Source organism: Bos indicus, chromosome 28 (assembly GCF_029378745.1).
Source record: "Bos indicus isolate NIAB-ARS_2022 breed Sahiwal x Tharparkar chromosome 28, NIAB-ARS_B.indTharparkar_mat_pri_1.0, whole genome shotgun sequence".
In the NCBI taxonomy this organism is placed as follows: Eukaryota; Metazoa; Chordata; class Mammalia; order Artiodactyla; family Bovidae; genus Bos; species Bos indicus.
This window is the reverse complement of record NC_091787.1, coordinates 13,758,258-13,781,616: the sequence shown is the minus strand read 5'-3', so window position 1 is coordinate 13,781,616 and position 23,359 is coordinate 13,758,258. Positions and strand designations below refer to the sequence as shown.

The window sequence follows — 23,359 nt, the reverse complement described above, 5'->3', positions numbered from 1 at the left end:
GCCTGGGGAGGGGCAGGAGGAGCTCCAGAAGCACAAGTGGGGTTGGGAAGGAGTTTGGGAGCTGGCCAAGGATAAGGGAGAAGTGAGATGGGAGAAGTCCCTCCCCCATATGCTGGCAGCTCCAAATCCTGGCCATCCCCACCCCTACCCCACCACGCTGGGCTGGTACTGACTCCCTGTCCCCATTCCCCACCCCCACCCCAAGCAGGTCCAAAGCATCCACCCACCCCAACACACACACACACACACACACACACACACACACACACACACACGTGCTCAGGGGATCTCAGGTATGAGTTCTCTTGCAGTCTTCTCTGAGAACTGGAGCTAGATAACCTTGTGGGTAAGTCACTGACTCAGTCCCACCACACCTTCTCTGTTGTCCAGTCGCTCAGTTGTTCCGACTTTTGTGACCCCATGGACTGCAACATGCCAGCCTTCCTTGTCTTTCACTGTCTCCCAGAGTTTGCTCAAACTCGTGTCCATTGAGTCGATGATACCACCCAACCATCTTATCCTCTGTCACCCCCTTCTTTTGCCTTCAGTCTTTCCCAGCATCAGGATCTTTCCCAGTGAGTCGGCTCTTCTCATCAGGTGGCCAAAGTATTGGAGCTTCAGCTTCAGCATCAGTCCTCCCAAAGAGTATTCAGAGTTGATTTCCTTCAGGATTGACTGGTTTGATCTCCTTGCAGTCCAAGGGACTCTCAAGAGTCTTCTCCAGCACCACAGTTCAAAAGCATCAGTTCTTTGGCACTCAGCCTTCCTCATGGTTGAACTATTACATTCATATATGACTACTGGAAAAACCATAGCTTTGACTATATGGACCTTTGTCAGCAAAGTAATGTCTTTGCTTTTTAATACGCTTTCTAGGTTTGTCATAGATTTTCTTTTTTTTTTTTCCTCTGGAGTTTGTAAGCACCTAGGTTTATCGGCCTGCTGAGTAGCTGACAGAAGCAAGTGTCTTTTAATTTCATGGCTGCAGTCACCGTCTGCAGTGGTTTTGGAGCCCAAGAAAATAAAGTCTGTCACTGTTTCCACTGTGTCTCCATCTATTTTCATGAAGCGATGGGACAAAATGCCATGATCTTAGTTTTTTGAATATTGAGTTTGAACCCAACTTTTTCACTCTCCTCCTTCACCTTCATCAAGAGGCTTTTCAGTTCCTCTTCACTTTCTGCCATAAGGGTGATGTCATCTGCATATCTGAGGTTATTGATATTTCTCTGAGCATCCCTAAGAGACCACTGCTGAGTCAGCTCCCAAGGGTTTAAAGCTAGTACCTAGCTGCACCGGGACTGCTCAGGGTCTTGAGGGGGAGCATCGAACCTTGAACCTTCTGTTTCTTATTTTCTGTTGGGGAAAGCCTCACAGGTAGCTTGGGTCTCCCTGCCTCCTCTCAACTCGGCTGAGCTTCAAAAGAATTCCCAGGACAGCCATAGTGTGCGTGGTGGAACCGTGGGTAAAGAATCTACCTACCAATGCAGACACATGGGAGATGCAGGTTTGATACCTGGGTCGGGGAGATCCTCTAAAGAAGGGAACAGCAACCTGCTCCAGTATTCTTGCCTGGAAAATTCCATGGACAGAGGAGCCTGGCAGGCTACAGTCAATGGGGTTGCAAGAGTCAGACACGACTGAGCGCGTATGCACGCACTCACGCACATCTCTCACTGCAGGCCCCTACAGCAGTCTTTCTTTACCTTGAGGGCAGTAAGCTCCTTCTGTTCTTGGGGCCTTTGCACTTGCTGTGCCTTCTGCCGGGCACACCCTTCCTGGTACCTTTACCAGGACATTCCCACCCAGCATAGCAGCCTCTGCTCCAGGCTCAACCCCCCTGCCCAGGGAGGTGGCCTTGGACCCCCAGGCTCTATGCCATCCCTTTCTCATCACCAGCTGGATTTTGTTCATTTGTTTACCATTCTCCCTTCCCATAACCCTGAGGGTAAACCCTGAGTGCAGGGAGTATGTCTCTGAGAACTTGGCACATAGTAAATGTTCATTAACTTTAAAAAAAATGAATAAGTGAATAGTTAGGAATGCAAAATGCCACTCAGTGGTTGAGGAGCCCACCAATGAGGAGCTGGAGGAGTGGTGCAGATCCAGGGCCTTGGTGCCTCTTTCTCCACGCTCTCACCCAAGGCAGACATCACTCGTACCACACAGCACACGTGACTAATGGAAACCAGACAGGAACTCAGATCTCAGGGAGGCCCTCCAGGGAGCCACTAGCTCTCCTTAAGATGTGGTGGGAGGAAGACTAGAGTATAAGGTACCATACAAGGGCAAGGCCCTCGAGCATGCTCTGAGCGTCCGGAAGGCTTCAGGGAGGAGGTGACAGGGTGGGTCCCAAAGGCACTGGGACAAAGAGAGAAGAAGAACCACAGTTTGGAGGATGGGTGATCACATAAATCGTGGAGGTGAGAATCAAGTGGATATGTCCCCAAGACAGTAAAAACCAGCCTGTACAGGGAGGAGGGTGCCTGTTAGGCTGGCTCCCACAGACTGTCCTTGCCTGGGACCAAGCAGAGCCTTCTGGTCTGCCAGCTGGAGGGAGAAGCTAGTGGGATGTAAGGAGAGAAGCGACGAGCACTGCTGAGAACATACAGCAGATCACACTCTCGGTGAGCGAGGCAGCACAGGGCCCTGTCCTGAGGCTGGAGGGTGCTGCTCCCATTCAGCTGTGCTGCCTCATGCCGCCTTTCCTGATGCCCACCCAGCAGGGTCCATAGGCTTTTCTGACCCTTCATGCTGCCTGCCTGCCCTGGGCACCCTCTCTCCCTTGGTTACACGCTGGCTGGCAGGAACAGGTCTCCCTTCTCTAGGAGCAGTGAGGATGCTCAAGGGCTGGCACCCCCTGGTAGGCTACTGCCAAGCCAGCCCTGCTTCCTACCAGGCATCCTCAGGAGGAACACCATAGTATCCCATCCTGGTTTAATCAAAAGAACATATATTGTTTCAATATGCTGATGACAGAGACATTCATGTGCAGTGGAGAAAATTTGGGAAGTGTTCGATGAAGACATAGAAGAGGAGGCCAGTGGTGGGCAGGTGCCCTGATGACCCTTTCAGGGTGGATATGCCAGTTTGTGTTATAGGCACATACTCGTGCACAGGGAGGCCACAGGTACATGCATGCACACACGTGTGCACATATGTGTAGTCATGATACCCATGCACACTCATGCACAAAGAACACACATGGAAATATTGATACGTGCACACAGGCACACACAAGCCTGTGCACAAGTGCAAGATCACGTGTGTGTGCGTGGACCTGCTATGCTGTTTGTGGACCTGCTATACTTTCCACCAGGCTGCCAAGGAGGGGCTGTTGTCCTGCGAGGTGCCTTGTGGAAACCCACCTCTGTCATCCTCTTCTCGCCTTTCCCACCAATGACTCTGACACTCGCGCTAACACCCTGTGCTACATTAAAGGATATTTTTGCAGATGGCACAAGTGAGAATTGAGGGCTTCTGGTTGCCGGGAAGCAGCTTGCTCCTGGTAGATGGGCCTCTCCTGCGTCTTCATTTGCAGGCCTTCTGTCTCTCGCCAGCTCTGAGGTGGAGGCCCTGCAGGGGGCCCTGAGGACATTCCCACCTTGTCCTGGCCCCACTGGCTGGCCTGTTCCCCAGGCAGTCCTCACTCCTCTAGGGTGGGAGCTTTGTGTGGGGCAGGGTCTTTTCCTTTACACCTCCTGCCTTTGCCACCCCTGTGTATCCTCTCGTCAGGCTCTTTTTGGGTGCCTGTTTGACATTATAACCTATGTCATCCCAGGCAGTGAGTCCCTGTTTGGGGTGGGGACTGAGGCTCACAGAAGTGTGACCTGGCCCAGAGTCCAGGGGCAGCTCGCTGAGGGTCCCGTGTGCTTCCTCATCCACCACCGCCCAGAGAATGACCACCGTCTTGGACAGAGTGGCCTGCGGGGCTCCAAGGCCACAGGGCTGCCCAGCCTCACGTCACGGGCCTTCTGGAGGACCTAATCTCGGGATCTTCATCCTCTCAGTGTGGGGCCCTGCAGGACCCAGAAGTCTCACCTTGGCCCTGACCTCCACATGACCCCCCCAGGGTCAGCTTCCCCATGGCAAGGCCTCCAAATGGGAAGGTTGTGTTCTCTTGGCCAGAGGACTGTTCTCTGATGATAACCAATACTGGAATGGCTGTTTAACATCAGGGTTGCCCATCAGGTTGCCAAATATTTGACTCAGAGGAATGGAAACTTTCGGGGTGCCATGGCAGGTGGGGCCTTGCCACTCTGGTCCAGGAGGAGTCTGTCTCCCCAGGCCAGTAGCCAGGTTCCTCTGCAGCTCCCACCACTGTCACAGGCCAGGGACTCGGGTCTGGGTTCCTCAGGGAAAGGGGTTTCTTTCTCCTCCTCTGCTTTTGGAAGATAAATGCTGGTGTCTGGTTCCACACATAGACCAGAAAACCGCCTCAGTCCAGAAGTTGAACCTGCTAGGGAGTGTCACTAGAAGGGAGGCCTGGGTTGTGAGGAACTAACTTATTTCTTGGAGTTCAGGAACCTGAGTGTGGCCTCTCTGAGGCCTGGGGGTGGGGCCGTGGAAAGGGCCAGAGTGTGGCCTCTGGTGGCTCTCCTGGTACTTGCTTGCTCCCCACCCCTTCCTGGTCCACCCACTGTGGGCACCAGGGCACTGGCCCAGAGGCTCTGCAGGCCCCCCTGGGCTGGTTGCTCCACCTCTGCCTGGTGATCTCTGCCCAGTACTGCCAGCCAGGACTGGTGGGCACTCAGTGTGAAGGGGTGGCAGGATTCAGGGGATCACGGCCAGGGAGAGGCTGCTAGGACCTGGTCCCCATTCACTGGAGGACAGGACCAGATATGCTTATGCCCAGGCCCCCCTCTTCCTTTCCTCCCTCCACTGAGGGACCTCACGGACCTCCTCCCACCTGCCATCCCTCCTTCTCTGGAAGTGGGAGCCAGGCTTCTGGCACCAAGCATGGAGGGACGGCTCTCCTGATGCACCCAGTTCCCCTTCCAAAGGGCTGCTTCTCTAACGGCTGGCCCCTCCTGGCACCCTTGGTGAAAGCAGGCCCCCCTGCCCAACCCCATGCACCAGGATATCTGCCTCCTCCCAGTCCTGCCCACTGGGGCACCCAGGCCCCTCCCCAACCCCTAGGACCCTCTGGGTCTGGCTAGGCCCCTGGGGAACTGTCCCCACCTAGCCTGCCTGGCTCCCTGGTCCCCCTGTGCCTGGGCCCGGGGATGGAGCCAGGCTGCAGTTAACACACGACCCTGTGGCCACCTGAAGTCCCTTCTCCACCTACTCCTTTGCCAGCTTGTTGACAGGAGAGTGATGACGGGCCCGGGTGCAGGGAGCGGCCGCCATCCCAGGTGGTCTGTGCTGTTAGTCATGGTTAGTTACACGCCCAGGTGCACACTTGACGCAAGTTACACAACCTGGCGGATGGGTGGCTCTACCTTAATCTATTTTCACATAAGACGAAGGGGAGTGCCACAGTCAAGGCAAGCAGAGGCAACGGGAAGGCTTCTTGGGGGATCCTGCAGGGGGCTGCTCTGTTGGTAGAACAGTAACCTGTGTGCTGTGAGGGGGCATCAGAATGGTCTACTCTCCTCTCATTTGCCCTCCCCTGCCCCTTGTGCTCCGGTGGTACCTAAAACCATATCAGTTTGTTTGCTTCCAACATTATTCTCCAAAAGGGAGTATCCATGGGACAGGGCTAGGGAAGTGCAGAGACCCGTGTGTGTTCTCAGTGGACATCAGCCTGCCTACCTCATCTGGGTCCCCTGAGGACAGGGTCAGCAGTCAGGGTCCTGCCCCAGGGTGTCAAACACACGTGCCGTGAAGCTCACGGGATTGCGTGGGTGTGAGCTTGTGCGACCCATGACCGTTCAGACTGCTGACTGGCCCTCAGGGCACACCACATCCCACAGGTTCCTGTTAAACACTGTTAGCGCGGGCGTGGAGGAAACTGGAGAGGGCCTCTCCGGAGGTGGTTATGAATTCAGATGGCCCGGGCTGCTTCCCAGGGCAGATGGAGAGCCCCTGGACAGCTCAAGTCCTCGGAACTAGAAACTGAGAAGTTTCCAAGGCTTACCACGTGCTTGATTCTCTGGCCTCATGTTTTGCTGGCTGCCCTGTGACCTGGGGGTCATGAACCCTGCTTTATATCCAGGAAATGATAACTCAGAGAGGCGCCTGCCTCATCCATGACACTCAGAGTTGGAGCCGAAGCTCTGCCTGCACGGCCGCCCTGGGTGATAAGTGGCTGGTGGGGTGGGGGGGCCTCAGCTGGACAGTGTGGGGAGGGGAGTGTGTGCAGGAAGCAGAATCTGACTGTCACCTGCTCCCTCACCAGTGGCGGTCACCTCTACGGGTCCCTCAGGTCCCATCAGACTCTCACCTGAGCCTGCTGGCACCTGCCCCTGCCCCCATCACCCCCCACCCTCCCTGGAGCCCTAGCTTCTGAGGACTTAACCTCCACAGGGTCTTTGTCATGATGCTGGTCCATACCCCCTGTGTGGGCACCTGGGTCCCTGCTTCCTCTGTTCTGCAACAGCAGTCACCCAAGGCGAGGCCCCCTTCCATCTTCCGAAACTAAAACCTTGCAGGCTGTACCTTTTTAAAGGAAGGAAGGAAGTTTTTACCCAGACAGGCCTTTGGTTTTGGAGAGATAAAATGCTCCTTTTCCCAGTTCTGCTTCTCTTGAGTTGCAGCTCACAACACTTTTGGAAGGGTCTTGGGGCTCAAACAGCTTTGCCCTGACTGGCATGTTATTTCTTCTTTTTTTTTCCCTTCTCTCTCAACTTTTTTCTAAACATAAATTGTTCTGAAGTGTAATGTACATATAGCAAAGTGCATGAGTCATAAATGCTGCAGCTCAGACTTTTCATGGGGTGAATCCATGGGTGATCAGTACCCAGCCCGAGCAGACCCCTTGGATCCTGATTAGATGTTCTTTTGTGTCTGGTTTCTTCTGCTCCACGTGATGCTGGTAAGACTGGAGTGTCCACTCTTGTTGATGGTGGCGCTCCCAGAGTGATTCTACCTCCTCGCTGTGGAGGGCAGCTGGATGGTTCCCAGTATAGAACCATTGTGGACAGTGCTGCTCTAAACACGGGTGGATGGGTCTTTGGGTGTGAGTATGTAAGCATTTCTGGCGGTTCTACACCCAGCGAGGAGTTCTTCCGCCTGTGTATACTTGGCTTTCTTAGGCACTATTGGTCTGTCTTCCTACGTGGCTTTACCACTTCAGCTCTCACCACCAACGATGGGAGTTTCTCTTGTGCCACATCCTTGTCAGCACCTGGAATTTTCTGCCTTTCCATTTTAGCCACCCTGGTGGGCGTACAGCAGTATGACACGGTGGTGTGAATTTTCCTTCCCCTGATGACTAATGAAATTGAGTGCTTTTTCTTATGTTTATCATCTTTTTGGACATCCTTCTTCAAGCCTTTTGCCTATTTTTAAAAAGTTGGGTCTTCAGACTTTTTGATTTATGTGAGTTCTTTATATATGTTCTGGACATGAGGCCTGAACTGGATGTATACACCTATGTCTAGCTCTGCACACGTATTCACAGGCATACATACACACACATGTTCACTCAACAGAGAGGTGTCAAGTGCCCCCATAGGCAAACATGTCCCAGTCCCTGGGGCACAGCGGTGAACAGACCAAGGCCTTGCACTCACAGAGCTCAGTTCTCCCTAGAGGAGACACTGACAAATAAGGAAGTAGAAAGAATATGTCAGACTTAAGTGGCCATGAGAAGGAAAGTTCAGGGGGAGAGGAAGTGTGGGAGTGGAGGTTAACACTGTAAATATGTCACCAAGAAGGTGAGACATCAGTAAAGACTCAAGAGGAAGAACGCTGCACACAGAGGGAGGGCGAGCAGGGGGCGGGGGTGAGTGGAAGGTGGGAGGGTTCCAGTCGGAGCACCCACATGGCCACTAGACCCTGGCTTTCATTTCACTGAGGGTCCTGGGCAGTGGATGGGCAGGACCCGACACAGGTTTTAACAAGGCCAATCGAGCTTCTGTGTCAAGGCAGGATGGGTGGAAGCAGGGACATTAATTAGGAGCCTGTAGCCCTGAGTCCAGCCTCCTGTCCCAGTTTCTCGTTGGTCCCAGGTGTGGTACTTGTGAGGATGTCCAGGGTCACTGTCATCCCGGAATCAGGCTTTTTGCTCTTTGCTCAGAGCGTCCTCTCATGGTCATGGGATAGATGCCCTAATTCCTGGCCTCATGGCCAGCCCACACCATCTGTGCTGCCTCATCTTCCCAGAAGCCCTCAGCACATGTCTGCTGGCCGCACCACACCTGGTTCCTTTTCCGCTTTCTAAAGCCAGCTCTGGAAAGGTTACTGGGTTCCCGTATTTGTCCCCTCAAGCTCTCCCTGTAGCATCTTGCTCCCTGAGCCCAGCCCCACCCACAGCTTCAAGCGGGGCAACACCCTGGCAGGGGTCAGCCCTGGCAGGCCCATCGCCCTGCCTCCATGGGAACCAGGAAGGATGTGGCTGTGGTCCATGTACACACATGAATGCTGAGGTCACACCTGTGAACAGAGAGAGCACCATCCATGTATGTGAGGACATTCCCATCGCAGGGACAACGGGCAGCGGGTGCTCCTTCCTCCTGGGAAAGCATCTACCTTATCAAGGGATGCTGGTGAAACCTGTGAGTGAGCATGTATAGAAAGGCGCAGTGGGGCTGTACATGGGCTCAGCCACCTCCTCTGGACCACAACACCTAGAGAGGCAGAGGGGAAGGCTTGCTCTGAATGCAGGTGGCAGTAGGCATGTTAACTGCCCACGTGGACTTTCTGGAACTATACTGTGGCCACCTGAGGGCCTAATTGTCCTGCAGAGCTGTGGGATAGAGCCGAGGACTGCAGGGGTGGGTGCCTGGCAGACTCCCTCAGGGCAAAACCCCTCACCCCTCTTGGCACTATGGAATTTTCTGAAGGGGCAGGGTGGCCAGGCAGGCTCAGGACCAAGGACGCAGGCTGGTCCTGGTGCCATGAGTCCCCTGTGGAGGCCACTTTGAGCTCTGCATCCTCTGACTGGCCTGAAAGGAGATGCAGAAGCAGCAGGGGGAGGATACTGTGAAAGCTTGTGTGTGTATGTGTGGCGGGGCGGGGGGGAGGGGGGGCGGGCTGATGTATCTGCAGCCATGGGCGTTTCAGCTGATGTTGCCCCCTTCTACCTAACTACCCACCCCAGGAGCTGTACAAGGCTGTAGCTAAAGTGCAGGTGCTGGAGCAGTGAGATCTGAGTTCTAGTGTTAGAAGAGAAAGTGGGGTGGTTTCCAAACTGCTGTATCCTCTTGGAGGAGACTGGTGAAGGAACTCAGCACAGCCCCTCATTCCTCAGGACAGAAATAGCTGTCCTCCAGGACTCAGCCTGAGGGCCAGTCTTGCTGCTGCTGCTGCTAAGTCGCTTCAGTGGTGTCCCACTCTTTGTGACCCCATAGATGGCAGCCCATCAGGCTCCCCCGTCCCTGGGATTCTCCAGGCAAGAACACTGGAGTGGGTTGCCATTTCCTTCTCCAATGCATGAAAGTGAAAAGTGAAAGTGAAGTCGCTCAGTCCTGTCCGACTCTTAGCGACCCCATGGACTGCAGCCCACCAGGCTCCTCCATCCATGGGATTTTCCAGGCAAGAGTACCAGAGTGGGGTGCCATCGCCTTCTCCGCCAGTCTTGCTACTGGTGACAGAACAGGCAAAGGAGAGGGAGTAGCTGAGGGGAGAGATGGCTGTCTCACAAAGCTGCTGGGGGTGAGGTGTGAGGCTGTCGAAGGCAGGCTTCCAGGGGACCTACCTGAATACTGACAGGGTCACCTCTTCGCATCCCAGCCCCAGGCTTGCTCATGAGCTCTTTCAGATTCTGCCCTGTTCCCAGTCCCAACTCAGCCTCTGGGCCCTCTGGTTCTAGACCTCCCAGAGAGGACAGTCTTCCCTCAGTCCACCTTTCCCTTTCAGATTCTCGGAGCCTGAGTTGAGGGCAACGCAGGAACCCGGTGGAGGGGAAGATGGTCACCTGACAGGATTCTTTCTCAGCGCTGGGGCTCCTGAGGGCGGAATGACGCCTGGCTGTGCCATGTGCCAGGCCCGCCCCACGCCGTGTCTTAGATTAGTCCTCCCACAAAAGCAGCTGCTGTGTCCCCAGTGTTCACTCAAGGAAACAGGACAGAGTTCCGTGGGAAGCTCGAGGCCAGAGCTGTGTGGAGTGAGAACCCCGTGAGGGGAGGCATTCAAGCCAGGCGCTGGCCAAGCACCTGCCGTAGCTCTGTGGTGGACATCTAAGATGAGGTGAGTCTGGGGAGGGCGAAGAGAGGCTCGAGGGAGGATACGGGGGGCGCAGGGGGCTCTCCGTGAGCTGGATCTCACCAACACGACCGTTCCCACCCCGCGCGAAGCGCCTACCAGCACGCCGCCCCTTCGCCTAGTGGCAGACCCCGTCCGGAGCACCCAGCTCCGACACCCTGCTGTGGCCTCTGTACTGACGCCACTGCCTGCTCCCCCTGCACTCTCGGCGGCCCCAAACCCCGCGCCGGGCCGGTGAGCCCGGCCAACGTTGCGCGGGTCCCCGCGCCCCAACCCCTGCACCTTCCCCACCGCCCTCCAGCAGCGCCCCGCCCCGCCCTTGCCACGCCCCTACGCCACGCCCCTTTCGAACCCCGGCCGGGCGCCGGCCCCTGCCACGTGGCCCGCTCGGCCCCACCCAAGTCCCCTGCTACCCCTGGGCCCCCTACCTCGGCCCCACACAGACTCCTAACGTTCCCGGCCCTGCCCCTCCCCGGGCGCCAGCCGCCCCTCGGCCCCGCCCCTGGCCCGGCCCCGCCCCGCGGGAGGAGGCGGGCGTGGGGAAGTCCGCGGGCGGGGCTGGGGTTTGGAGCCGCCTGGGCGAGCCGGCAGAAAGGCAGCCGCACCCGAGACGCCCTGGGCGCCGGGGGACAGCGCTGGGAGCAGGTAGCCAGGATGTTTCTGGAGCCCCAGGTAGGGCTGCGGTGCGTGGCAGGTGCGGGGCGGCGGGTGGCGGAGGCGGTGACGGGGACGCGCTCGCAGGGCAACCCCCTGATTGCAGTAGGACCGCGGGGCTAGGGATTCCTGCGCCGCCGAGCTGCGGAAGCAGGTCTCACCTCCCGGCAAGGAGTGCGGCCAGCCGGAGAACATCTTCGGCCAGACCTGGAAGAAGCTTGCCCTTGGGAACCACTCCCTCTGTGGGTCCCCCCGGGCACCTGCTGCCATGTGGGCTGCGCCCAGGGCTCAGAACGGATGGGCAGCCCAGGCTGCCACTGCCTTGCCTGGCCCTCCTTGCGGAGGCCAGTGTTAGTCTACGGCTGAGCGGCACCTGCACAGCTGGTACGGACCCCTGTGGGGCGGATAGCGCTGGGAGGCAGGTGACAGCAGCCTAGCAGCAGGGCCGGCGGGAGGGTGGCTGCCCTGGGACTGGCACAGTCAGGCGTGTAAGAGACAAGACCACAGTGCATCCTTTGCCCGACTTGAGGGGCACAGAACCACCTGTTTGCCCTGGAGGAGACAGGGGGACTGTAACGAGGTGGGCACGTGGGTGGTGTGTACGTGTGATGTGTGGGTGAGAGTGAGATTATGTGAAAACCGTGGGATGTTTAAATATGGGATGTGTGTGAGAGAGGGAGAAGCACGGAGTGGGGCAGGACACAGACACCTGTGTGTTTAAGGGCAGTGAGCCTCAGGTTAGGGCTTTGAGGGATGTGGGCCCCACGATGAGGGGCAGCTTCTTTTCTATAGGAAGGAAGCTGAGAACCTGCCATGGAATTAATCCTGAGCATGAGGCAGTGTTGCATTTCCATGGCTGTTTATTACAGTTCTTCCTTTGAGATGATCAGGTGATGCGATTCAGGTGCTGCTCTTTAAGCCCTCTCAGCCTGGAGCTGATCAGTGTAGACCCAGGACCTCAGGGCCCGAGAAGGGGGCTGCAGCTGGGCTAAATCAGGCCCGGCTGTGCCCAAGAAGCAGGACTCATTCATTCTTTCACGGAGTCATTACTCATTTATTGAGCCCCTGCTGTGTGCAGGCACTGTGGATTCTGCAGGGAACCAGATACAAACCACAGCTCCTGTCCTCATGGCTTACCTTCTAGCAAGAGAGACAGGGGGAGAAAAAAAAAGCACAATCAATAAATGAGATATGGAATGTTACATGGTGATAAGTGCTAAAAGAGAAAAAGTAAATGAATAGAAAATATCAAGGGTGCATCAGGCAGGATAATTTAGATTATCAGCAGTAGCTGAACAACCCCCAAAGCCAGGGGCTGATAACAACACAGTGTAATGTCCACTTATTGGCTTGTCCGTCAGGGGTTGACAGGGCCCCACCCCGAGCCTTCCTCTCTCAAGGACCTGGGCTGACAGGTCCCATGGCAGAGGGGGAGTGAGGCCCTTGCACTGACATTTCAGTGCCCCACTTCACAGTGCCACACGTCACTTCCACTCACTGTTCTTGAGCCAGATGAGTCACATGGCCCCACTCAATCTCACTGGGACCAGCAGTGACCGTTCTGCTCAGCCTGGCGACATGTCCAGCGAGTTTGGTGCCCAGCACATTGACCACCAGTGTGGGGCTGCCTTGGGTAGGGCAGTCTGGGGAATCTTTCACCTGAGGACCTGCTGGACGAAAGGCAGGGAGATAGTGGCAGGGGGAGCAGGAGTGCCTGGCAGGATGTCAGGCCAAGCTTGGAAGAGGAAGCTGCCCGTGTGTTCAGGCACCAGACTGGAAGCCGGTGTCGGGCAGGGCTGGTGAGGGTGAGAGGATAGTTTGGCCAGCTCAGGGGCTCAGCTGAGGGAGTGAGGAGGAGAGATGGCCCGATTTGATCACACTCTGAAGGTAAAGCAAGAGGCCCTGCTGATGGTGGAAATGGGTACAGATGGAGAAGAGGCAGCAACTCCAGGAAGGAGCAGTGGGGAAGGATGCAGGTGGAGCAGGTGGGGGTGGGGAGGAGGGGGAGCAGTTTGACACCCCCTGGGGCAGTGTCACCTGGCACTCGCGGGGAGTATGGAGTCCAGGGAGGGTCTGCCTCGGGTGCTGATGCGGAGCCCCAGCTTGCTCCATCCTGCGGGCTCTTGCCACCTCTTGGCCATGCTGCCTACACTTGTACCTGCCGGTTCAGGACAGCCGGCCCAGGCGCCACGCCCCCATCTTGCTGGGCCTGCCTGCCGCTGGAGTTGGGGGAGCCTCGTGTGAGCTCCACCAGGGGAGGCAAGGGGTGTGGAGGGAGCCACAGCATCCTGTGTCCACCTGGCTGCCTTCTGAGGTGCTGGAACACTGGGAACAGTCGCATAACCACCAAGACAGGGACCATAGCGGTGCAGGGTCTGCACAGGCTGGGCCATCTAGGACAGCCGCGTCGGGTATTGGCTTTGGCATGGGTAGGGTTTGACCAGAGAGATGGAGCTGAGGTACCTGTGGAAGCTACCTGCACCCTCCACACCTCTGGGCTCCTTGGGAATCTCCCTCTGGGGAGTTGCAAGTAAGTGACCAGAAGAGGACTGGTCTCTCAGAGCTCTGGTATCAGTGAGAACTGTTATGTCTCCCTGTTATTCCTTCTCCTGACCCACTGGAAACTCCCTGGTTTGGAGTTTCCTTGGAAGCCCACCTCAAGTTCTCCCTGATGTCTCCCTACAGAGTTATACCCCCCACCCCGTGCCCCCTCAGCACCCAGGACAGACATCTGATCCCGCGTCTCTCACACTGCACGGTGGTGTTACTGCTGCCTCTGGTAGCTGACATGGTGCTCTGTGGGCTCCTCCAGTCCCAAGTGTGTGGCACAGGTCACAGGACCGCAGGGATGTTTGTCAGCTAAATAAGTGAGGGAAGAAAGAAGCAGACACAGGGCTCGAGCGGCCCGCGGGGACTGCCCAGTTCTGCTTCCTTGTTTTACACATGGGGAGGCTGAGGCCCACGGGGGCTGCGGCTGGCCTGAGTTCAGCCAGGGGTCAGAGCTGGCCCCTTGACCACGATGTCCACTGTCCCAGGTTCTGGGCTGGCTGGAGCCCTGTGGGTTCCAGGACAAGGGGAACCTGGAGGCAGACAGAATGGAGAGTCCTAGGTCTGGTGGGAGCATGTGGATGATGGCCTCTACTGGGGTTCTCCACTTCTTCTCCCTTGGAGCCCTGCTGCCCCCAAGGGCTCTGGTCCCTTGGCCTCAGGGCAGTTGGTGGGCCCTGGGGTTTCTCTGGCAAACCCACTGCCCTGTGTCTCGGCCTCCAGTGGAACCACCCCCCTCACTGTCCTGCTCACCCCCGCCTGCCTGGCCGGGGCCAAGCCCACGGCATTTCCCAAAGGTCAGTGTGGCTGCCGCACAAGCCGCCCCCTGTCCATGGCAAGTGTGAGTCAGAGGCCCTGGGAGCCAGCTCTCGGGTCTCCTCTAACCCTCACAAGGTCGCTGTGCCAGTGACACAAGAGGAGGCTGAGGCTCCACAATGTAAGGCAGCACCATGAGCAGACCAGGCGTTCATCCTGGGGCTGGCTGACCCCAGAGCCTGGACCCCCTGCACACACCAGGGGCCTGTGCAGCATCCTTAGAAGAGGGAAGCGAGTTCCCAGGGGTGCCCAGCCCAGAGGGCAACATGGGGGGCTGTCCGGGGTGTGTGACCAGGAAAGGGGGCTGTGAATCGGGTGGCTGACATGGGTGGCAGAGCGGGCGCATTGGGAATGTGTCCCTGGCCAGTGAAGAGCTGGGAAGCCCCAGGGCATGCACACATGCCCACACACGCAGATTCCTGGCTCATACCCCCTTCTCTTTCGCCACTGGAGTGAAAACACATTCCACATGGACTGAGTCGGGATGTTCCCTGAGGAGGTTGATAGGTAAGATATTGATCTTTAAAATAAAAAAATGTGTGTTAGGTAATTGATAATTAAACTCTCTTATTAGTTTGAACAGATTTTCAATTGGGCTCCCTGGAAAACCAAGAATGATTTAATTCATTTCTAATGTATCTTTTAAAAACTTTCTGATCTTACTGTTTTCTAAAAGGTACACAGCAGCTTTCAATAATAGCAGTTGTCCTTGGCTTGATCTTCATTTTAATGAAGAGGCCTCTGACGTTTTGCTGTGAAGTCTGAAATTGACCCTAAATTTCAAACAGATATTCTTCATCATGAGGTACACTTAATTCCCACGTTAAGTGCCAAGAGTGTACACCAAAAATGGATATTCATCCGAGGCTTTCCTATATCTGGCAAAATCATCAAATTCCTTTCCTCCTTGGACCTATTAATGTGTTGACTTATTAGCTTTTCTGAGCTAAATCATCCTGTTCCTGGAATAAATCCCACAGGGTCAGGCTCAATTGTGCTCTGAAATGCTGCTGAGTTCATTCAGCTGATATGTTGCTTGGGGTATTTTTCATCTATATTCATAGGTGAGAATTTATTCATACTTTTCTATTAGGGTAGATATTTGTCACATTTATAAATCATGGTTATGTTAGCTTCATAAAATGAATAGGAAAGGTTTTCAATATGAATTGTGTAGTTGAAATAGTTTAAATATCATATAAAATTATCTGACTCTCCAAGGCTTGAAATAATTCATTTTGGAAACTGGCTCAGCCGGGGCTTGCTTTTATTTTTCCCTGAGGTTTTAGTTGGCTGTGAAGTTACTTAATTTGTACTATGGTTATTGGTCCTTTTGGGTTCTAAATATTTTTAGCCTATTTTGGTTATTTATATTTCCTAGGTAATATCCCAGTTCGAAATGCTTTCAGGGCTTTTAGCACAGATTTATATCATCTATCCTTTTGAGGTTTCTTTTCCACATTAGCTTCTCTTTTTCATCCATCTTCCTCTCTTCATTCTTTGCTTCCCTCCCGTCCTCCCTCTCCCCCTTTCTGCTAGCTTCCTTCCTTTCTTCCTTTTGTTGATGAGAATTGCCAAAGGTTTATCTTTTAAAATTTTCACTTTCAAAAGAAAACCAACTCTTGAGTGTACAGCAAGTCCTACTGTCTTCCTTTCCTTAAATCCACTAATTTCTCATTTAGTAATTCCTTCCTCCTGTATACTTTGCTGAATGTCTGTTTTGTTTAGAAGCTCTTTTTTTAGCTTTTTGAATCAAGTGCTTAGTTTGTTTTCATCCACCCCCCCTTTAATTAAAATATATTGAAATCTATGAATTTTTCTCTGAGTACAGCTTTGGACATATTGAATTTCATGGGATTTCTTCTAAGGGTTATTTTTCTGATGTGTCTGTAATTGGAGTTTTGATTGCTACTTGAACACAGACATGACTTAGGGAAGCTTTTTATTAAATGGGTGAATTTTTTTGGGGGGGGTTCATCGTTTGTTTATTAATATCCAGACATATCATTCTGTCGCCTGTACATTTCCATTTGGGAACTCCATCAGGGTTTCATTGGTCATTTGATGTATGAGCAATGTGGGTGAGTACTCTTGGACAGAAGAACATGCCTTGCTGTTTTTAGGGCATGATATTTCACATATTTTTCTCTTTATGCTTCCATCCCCACGTCCTCAGAGAATGCCCTGCAGTATTTTCATTCCTTTCTACCATGCATCTCTTTGGGTCTGAATCGCATGTCAGGAATTGTAGAAAGTTCTAGTTGTTGTCCTGCCTGTTTCTGGTCCACGAAGAGCCCTATGCACTATGCTTGGGCGCCGGGCCCATTTCCTGGGCACAGCGGGGCAAGCGTGTTCTCGGCAGTGTGCCTTTCACTTTCAACCCTTGGCAGAAAGAACCCGCCTGCAGGCTGAAGCATCGGGCTGTTCCTGGCTCTGCTTGGCCAGACCGTGTGACCTCAGGCTGTCCTTGGCCTCCTGGGCTGCAGCTCATCCCAGCAGCGGTCAGTAATGCCTTGGGGGGCGCTGTGGGGATGTGTAGGATGGCCCAGTAGGTGGAAACCTTCTGCGAGTGTCCTTATTGGCAGTGACACTGCCGGCTGTTTCAGGTCAGGCCTGGATCTGGCTGTCCAACACGGGGCCCCTCGGGTGCTCGTGCACACCTGGCCCTCAGATCCTGCCCTGGCACCCCACAATGCTGTGCTCACTGGCCCCTCCATGCACTCTGCAAGCAGGTGGCTCTGGGCCAGGCCTTGTCCATCTCTCAGGGACCCTGGAAGTCTCCCTCCACCTGCCTTTGCTTTGCACCTGTCCTCCCTTCTCTGGAGCCTGCGCTGAATCCTGGGTTTCATAGCAGATCATGGTGGTCACACTCACCGGGGTTCACCACTCTGGAGCTGTAAGGCCTGGGGCTGATGACTTAAACCCCTGGGGCTTTGTTCCCTGTCTGGAAAATGGGATGACAGCTGCTGTGCCAGCCGTGTATGCAGAGCGGCGAGTGGGAAAGTGCAGTGCCCTGGGGAGGAATGGAGACAGCTGTGCTGCTGGTGCTCCTAGGGGCCAGCCAGTTCTAGACACTAGGGGGTGCAGGTCAGGCACGGGGCAGGAAAGCTGCTTGTGTACACAGCGTGTGCATAGGGAGCAGGAGATGTTTCTGTTTGAGGGTCAGGACACGTGTCCAGGTCCTGTTTCTGAGAGGCCGTGGCCACTGGACAGGCTGTGCTGTAGGGAGCTGGGTGCCTGCTGCTCTCCACCCTGAGGCTGGCACACACAAACCTCCAGCCCCTGCAGAGCGGCAGGATCCCAGGGGTGCCACTCTGGGTGTCTGCCAGGAGGATGACAATTCAGGCGAAGGAAATGGATTTTTATTTGTTTTTAAACACAAAGGAAAACGTTGTTCAGCCTAATTAGATGTCATTTAAACATGAAAGAACTGTACGTTCTTCCCCCCGCCCCCCCCAACCCCTGCACCCCCAGACAGCCTGCAGGGTGGAATAGAGGCCACTGTCTACTCAGGCCTGAGTGTGGTTTGTCTCTCCAGCCCCTCCAGCCCTAGGGGCCCAGCCTCCCTGTCTCTCAAGGACCCTCAGCTCTGACCCAGTTCCCTGTTGTCCTGCTGGCTCACAGCCATGCCCGCTGCTCCTTGGGGTCCTTCCTGTGTGGGGTACCGGGAGAGCCTGGGTCAGATGTCCCCTTCTGGAACCTGGGGTTCTGACAGGAGGCAAATTTCTGCAGACTTTTTTTTTTGCCCCAGATTTTGCTTCACATACTAAGCACCAATCTTAAGTGGACGCCCTGTAGAGGAAGGAGATCCCAGAGGTGGGATTTCAGTGGAGGTGAGGGGCTGCACAATGCCCTCCTCGGTGGCACTTTGAGGACAGGAGTGCCTCCCAAGTCTATCTCATCTTCCTCCCCCTTCTGGCTGAGGCTGTGCCCAGCTCAGCCTCCAGGAGTCTAAGAGTCACCTGCCCACATGCAGGAGTGCACAGTGATCCTTGTGGAATCTGAGGCCATGGGGGGAATGGGGAGGCCCTGAGCACCATCCTCCTGCCCTGGGGGCCCTGAGTGGGAGGTTGGCATGCCAGCAGCCTGCCCTCCAGGAAAAGGGCAAGGATTCTCTGAAATCCTACCTGCTCCTCCCTGGGCCTCTCAAGGCTCAATAATGGGATGGTTATTGGTGGACAATGACATTTTGTCCCTCGAGCAGCCACCAGAAGAAGCTGACCGGGCAGAAAGGGAACGAAGGAGGAGGAGGAAACCCGGACTCGGCAGAATCAGTGTTTAGGAGGGTGAAGAGGAGATGGCAAGATTCCTTTAGTCAATTCAAATAGGATTTGGTAATAGGAAAGAATTCAGAAGGAGAAAAAAAAATGAATCATGCATCTGTAACAAAGCTTTAATTGTTGGCATCTCTCCGAGGCCGGGCCTTTGTGGAGAAGGCGCCGAGGTGCTGCGTGGCTCCATTCCCATGGCAGCCACCTCCTGGCTGGAGTCCAGCCCACAGCCCTCCGCCAGCCTCCGGGACTGCCCTGGCCGGCCCAGAGGGTGCACGGAGGTACATACGGCTCTTCTTCCTGGCATTTGTGAATATGATTTCTTGAAGCTTGGTTTCTGTGGAAAATGCCACCCTTCGCCCTCATTCCCCACAAGATCCATCAGGCTGGGAGGATGGGAGCTGCACAGCACCCTGCCTGCAAGGATGGGGCTAGCCATGCCCTCCTGAGGGCTTCCCTGCTGGGAGGGCCACGGGGGTGCAGGGGTGAGGACTAATGAAGCCTCTCCACAGAGGCATGTCACCCCTGCCACTCTCCACCCCAGGTAGAGCAGCCACCTCAAAGGTAGAGCCAGTTCTTTTATTTAAAAATTTTTTCAAAACAATTTAGCCATGCTGCAAGGCTTATGGGATCTTAGTTCCCTGACCAAGGACTGAACCTGTGCCCTCAGCAGTGAAAGCACTGAATCCTAACCACTGGACACCAGGGAAGTCCCCAGAGTCAGTTCTGAGCCCCACATGCCAGGACAGGGCAGCGTGGCCAGGCAAATGGGTCTACTTGCCCAGAAGGAGAGGTGGCTTCCCCCTACTTTCTCCCCGTCTGCATCAGGGGCCCAGCGGCTATCCAGAGTGTATGTCCAGAGGGAAGAGGGCCCCCAGGGAAGGGTCAGGAGAGGGGCAGCACCAGCCCCCATATTGAGTCTAGAAAGGTGGTGGGGACCCTGGAGAACAAGTGTCCCTGGGGCCTACCAGTGTCCTGCAGTTCTGACTCCACGGAAACCAACAGGTACTAAGCCTGTCCCGAGCGTGGTGGCCTCAGGTCACACTCAGTACCACCTGTGAAGTCCCTGCTGGAGGTGCCAGCATATAGGGGAGGTTGCTAGCTCTCAGCTCAGGGGTGGCCAGGTGTCACTCCCAGCCTGCTGGACCCCCAGCCCATTTTTGCAGCCAGACCCTGAGTTTCTTTAGTATGTGGTCCTGGCAGACAAGAGGAGGCTTGCAGGAGCTTAAGAGACACATTTGAGCTGAAAGGTGGGAAGATCTGAAAGCCAGGAATTGGGGAGGGGAAGACCCGCCCCCAGGAGAGAGCTGTCTGCCTACTTGTGTCTGAATTCAGGCTGGCAGCTGCTCTCCTGACCTTCTCTTCTTCTTCCTCTTCTGGAGGACTGATCTCCTTTTAACCCATAATATCACATCCTTATCTGTGTAGTCACTGTGCATCCCAGCCACAGCCTGCCCCAAAGGGCTCAGTGGGGCCAGAGACCCAGTTTCCTTCATTGGTAGGTCTCCAAGGTGTGGGCGGGTCCTTGGTAACACTTGTGAATGAATGAGTGAATGGTCAGTTGGTCAAGGAGTGAGGGCTCTGTGGAACACCCATCTCTTACCCATCTCCAGCACAAATGACATCAGAGAACCAGACAGTGAGCCCTAGAAGGGTGAAGGGCTCCATTTTGCAGATGTAGGAGGCCCAGCCTCAGCTGCTCCAAGGATCCCAGCAGAGGTCCCTAGGCCAAGCAGCCAGCATGGATCTTTCCCTAACTGTGGCTTCTGAGTGCTGATGGGGCTACTGCCCTGCTCCCACCAAGCCTGGGTTTTTCTGGAACTGGGATGAAACCAGAGACAGCCCCACGTATACACTCATTCTGAAATCTCTGCCAAAGGTTGCCCTCTTGGTTGAGTGGTCCTCCAGGGTGGGGGGCCAGGGCTGGCACCCAGTTTACCCCCAGGAGCACTTGCTCTCGCTCTCCTCCAGTCAACAGAGGGGAGACTGGCAAGATGTGTAATTTTCAGTTGCTAATTGTGATGCCCTGCAGCTTGCTGAGCTAAAAATAGTCTCCATTTTGTTGAGTAGGTTAAAAAATAGAAGCCCATGTGCTGCCTCCAAAAAAGCACCCCTTGCGAAGCCTGGCAGAGGCGGGGGGCTGTGGTGCCCCTCCTCCACCTCCCAGCAGCTCCCTGGGGGCTCATGCAAGATGGGCCCTCAGGGCCATTTTTGTCCCTGTTTTCCAGGAAGCTGGGATGCTTAACTTGGCATCCATGGATGAGCTTCCGGGAGCCCGTCAGTCCCTGAAATTTTATGCAGAAGGTCGTGGGAAGGTGCACTTATCCATGTGCTCAGGGCGAGGGCCTCAGTGTTCATCTGATGCTCAGAGGGTCAAACCCTGGCCAGGCACAATGACAAGCTGGAATGACAGTCTCCAGATGGAGCAGGGAAGTGGGGCAGGCAGGCCTGGGCACACCTACTCACCGCCACCTGCCTGGGCAGCCTTGTACAAGTCCTGCGCACTTGGCACCCTCATCTAAGAAATGAGCATCTCCACACTGCCCTCTGTGGGTTGGGGGAATTGCACTGGATGAGATGACACACCCAGCACCTGTCTGGGCTCCCAACTCCCAGAGATAAACATCTCAAGTACAAAAGGTTAGGACTTCCCTGGTGGTCCAGTGGTTAAAATGCTACGCTTCTACTGCAGGGGGCATGGGTTCAATCCCTGGTCGGGGAACTAAGATCCCATGTGTGGCACGGCCACACACACACAAAAGTAAATTAAAAAGAATATATAGAAGAATATATAGAATATATATAATCAAAGAAAGCTTATCCCTGCTTCTCCATTTAGAAACTTCCAGAACTGCAGACTCCAGGATTGAAAGGAGCCCTATATTCTGACTGTACCCTGGGAACCTGGCCTAGACAGCTCCTCCCCTTCAAAGCTGAATGGAGGCCTGACATTGTTCTGTCCAGCTGCATAGGAGTCTGTCCCCTTCCTGGGCTGTTGACCTCCCTCTTAGCTGGGCAGAGCCAGTGGACAGTTATTCCTGGAGCCACCCTCTGACTCTCCTCCCTCTGGGGCTGAGAAATGGGTGACATGCAGATCCCCCTGGGGTGGGGGCCATGCATGCCCATTGGGCAGTGCCTTCCCTTTCCTGGGATGCATCCTGAGAGCAGAGTTGCTCTTAGGAACAGGTAACTGGGCATCAGAGGCCAGGAGGCTGGAGGACCCCTGAGAGCCCACAGGTGGGGTCCCTCCCCAGTGGCTCCTGAAGGTTGAGGTCTCTGCCCCACCTCCTGCCCCAAGTCCCTTCCCTCCCACCCCGCCTTCCTGCCCTGCCTTCCCACCCCACCTTCCTGCCCGGCCCTTCCACCCTACCTTCCTACCCAGAGCTTGGGGGATCGAGCCAGGGGGCTGACTAGTGCCCCACAGGCCCTGTTCCTGGGCAGGGACCATCGCCTCCCAGGGCTGGGAGGCAAGAAGTGAGGCAGGAGCAGACCTCAGGTGTGGGAACACCTCCAGGAGGGTGTGCAACGTTGCCCCAGACAGTCAGGAGCACGCACAACCCTGCACATGGATGCTGCAGTAATTGGATTTTTGTCTAGAGTCAGTGTCACTTACATTCTTTACCCAAGTATGTTTAAGTAAATCGTTTGTGATAGCTTCAGCTGTGGAAGTCTTTTACGAGACCACTGGGCAGGGTTAGGCCTCCCCCCAAGGCCTTGTTGGGTCTCTCATACCAGAAGCAGGAAAAGCACTTGGGAAAGGCCTTTAGCCAGGCCTGGAAGAGGTTGCGAGTGGAGGATGTGAGGATGTGCGAAGGAGTACATGAGCCATGGGCTCATCCGGGTACACGGAGCGGGCTCTGGCCATCTTAGTAAGGCCAGCAGCCCTGGGCCTCTGTCACAGCTGCGGCTCCCAGAGGTGCAGGGTCTCTGAAGGCCCTCTTGGGCATAGCTGGAGTTTGTGAGTGGAAGGACTGTGCCTCAGGTCACAAAAGCTGTATACATGTGCACATGTGGGTGTCTGGCTTTTGCATGCATGTGGCCAGCAGCAGATACCCTCCTCCTGATATCGCTGCCTAATGAGGAGGCATGGACTCCCCTGTACTAGGGCCACATTAGAAGGCATATAGCAGTGAGTGGCCCCCAGATCTCTAGCTAAAGTCTCTTGAAGACGTTGCAAAAGAAAATTTCGTTCCTAATCTTCGGCGGAAGAGTCCTAAAACCCCTCTTTTCCCACCTTTGCCGGTATCTCTCACAGCACAGGGGTTGCCCGAGGTCTCCTCTTACTCCCCGACTGTGCCTCCCTCACCCCCTGGCCCTCAGGCCAGCAGTTTCTATGTCCTTGATACTTTGGTGCACTGTGTTTCTTAGAAGGTGTGCACGCGTGTGTGTGTGCGCACGTGTGCAGGGCAGCTGCACATACTCTGAAGCTAAGCTTTTTGGCTGAGTCCCTAAAATGGGCCTTCGACCTGAGTTACATGGACGCAGTGTGCTGTGTGCGCACTTGCATCCGATTCTTTGTGACCCCCTGGACGGTAGCCCACCACGGTCCTCTGTCCCTGGGATTTCTTCAGGCAAGAATTCTGGAACGGGTTGCCATTTCCTACTCCAGGGGATCTTTCTGACCCAGGGATGAGCTCCTGCTTATACCCTGTGGGAAGGATCCCGTGTTCACAGAGTCCTTGGCCTGGCTGAGCAGTACCTAGGGGACAGCGTTTACTTTCTGAACAATGACACGCCTAGTGTGTGAGCTCTTGTTCTAGGCT

General features: G+C 55.0%; 1 protein-coding gene across 3 annotated transcripts in view; it reads left to right on the top strand.

Moving 5' to 3' along the window:
* RASGEF1A (RasGEF domain family member 1A) overlaps window positions 1-23,359 on the top strand; it is a 91,163-nt gene that overhangs the window by 42,069 nt on the left and 25,735 nt on the right. The window contains exon 1 of one of the 3 annotated variants that reach the window (XM_019953884.2): window positions 10,015-10,293. The exons of 1 other annotated variant lie outside the window; for it this stretch is intronic. Coding sequence is in view for 1 of the 2 variants with exons in the window: in XM_019953883.2 (XP_019809442.1) it covers window positions 10,963-10,980 (18 nt within the window). In the remaining variant the exon portion in view is untranslated. Of the gene's footprint in view, window positions 1-10,014; window positions 10,294-10,826; window positions 10,981-23,359 lie in introns of those variants that run through there. One more of the 3 variants, XM_019953883.2, reaches the window with a different exon arrangement.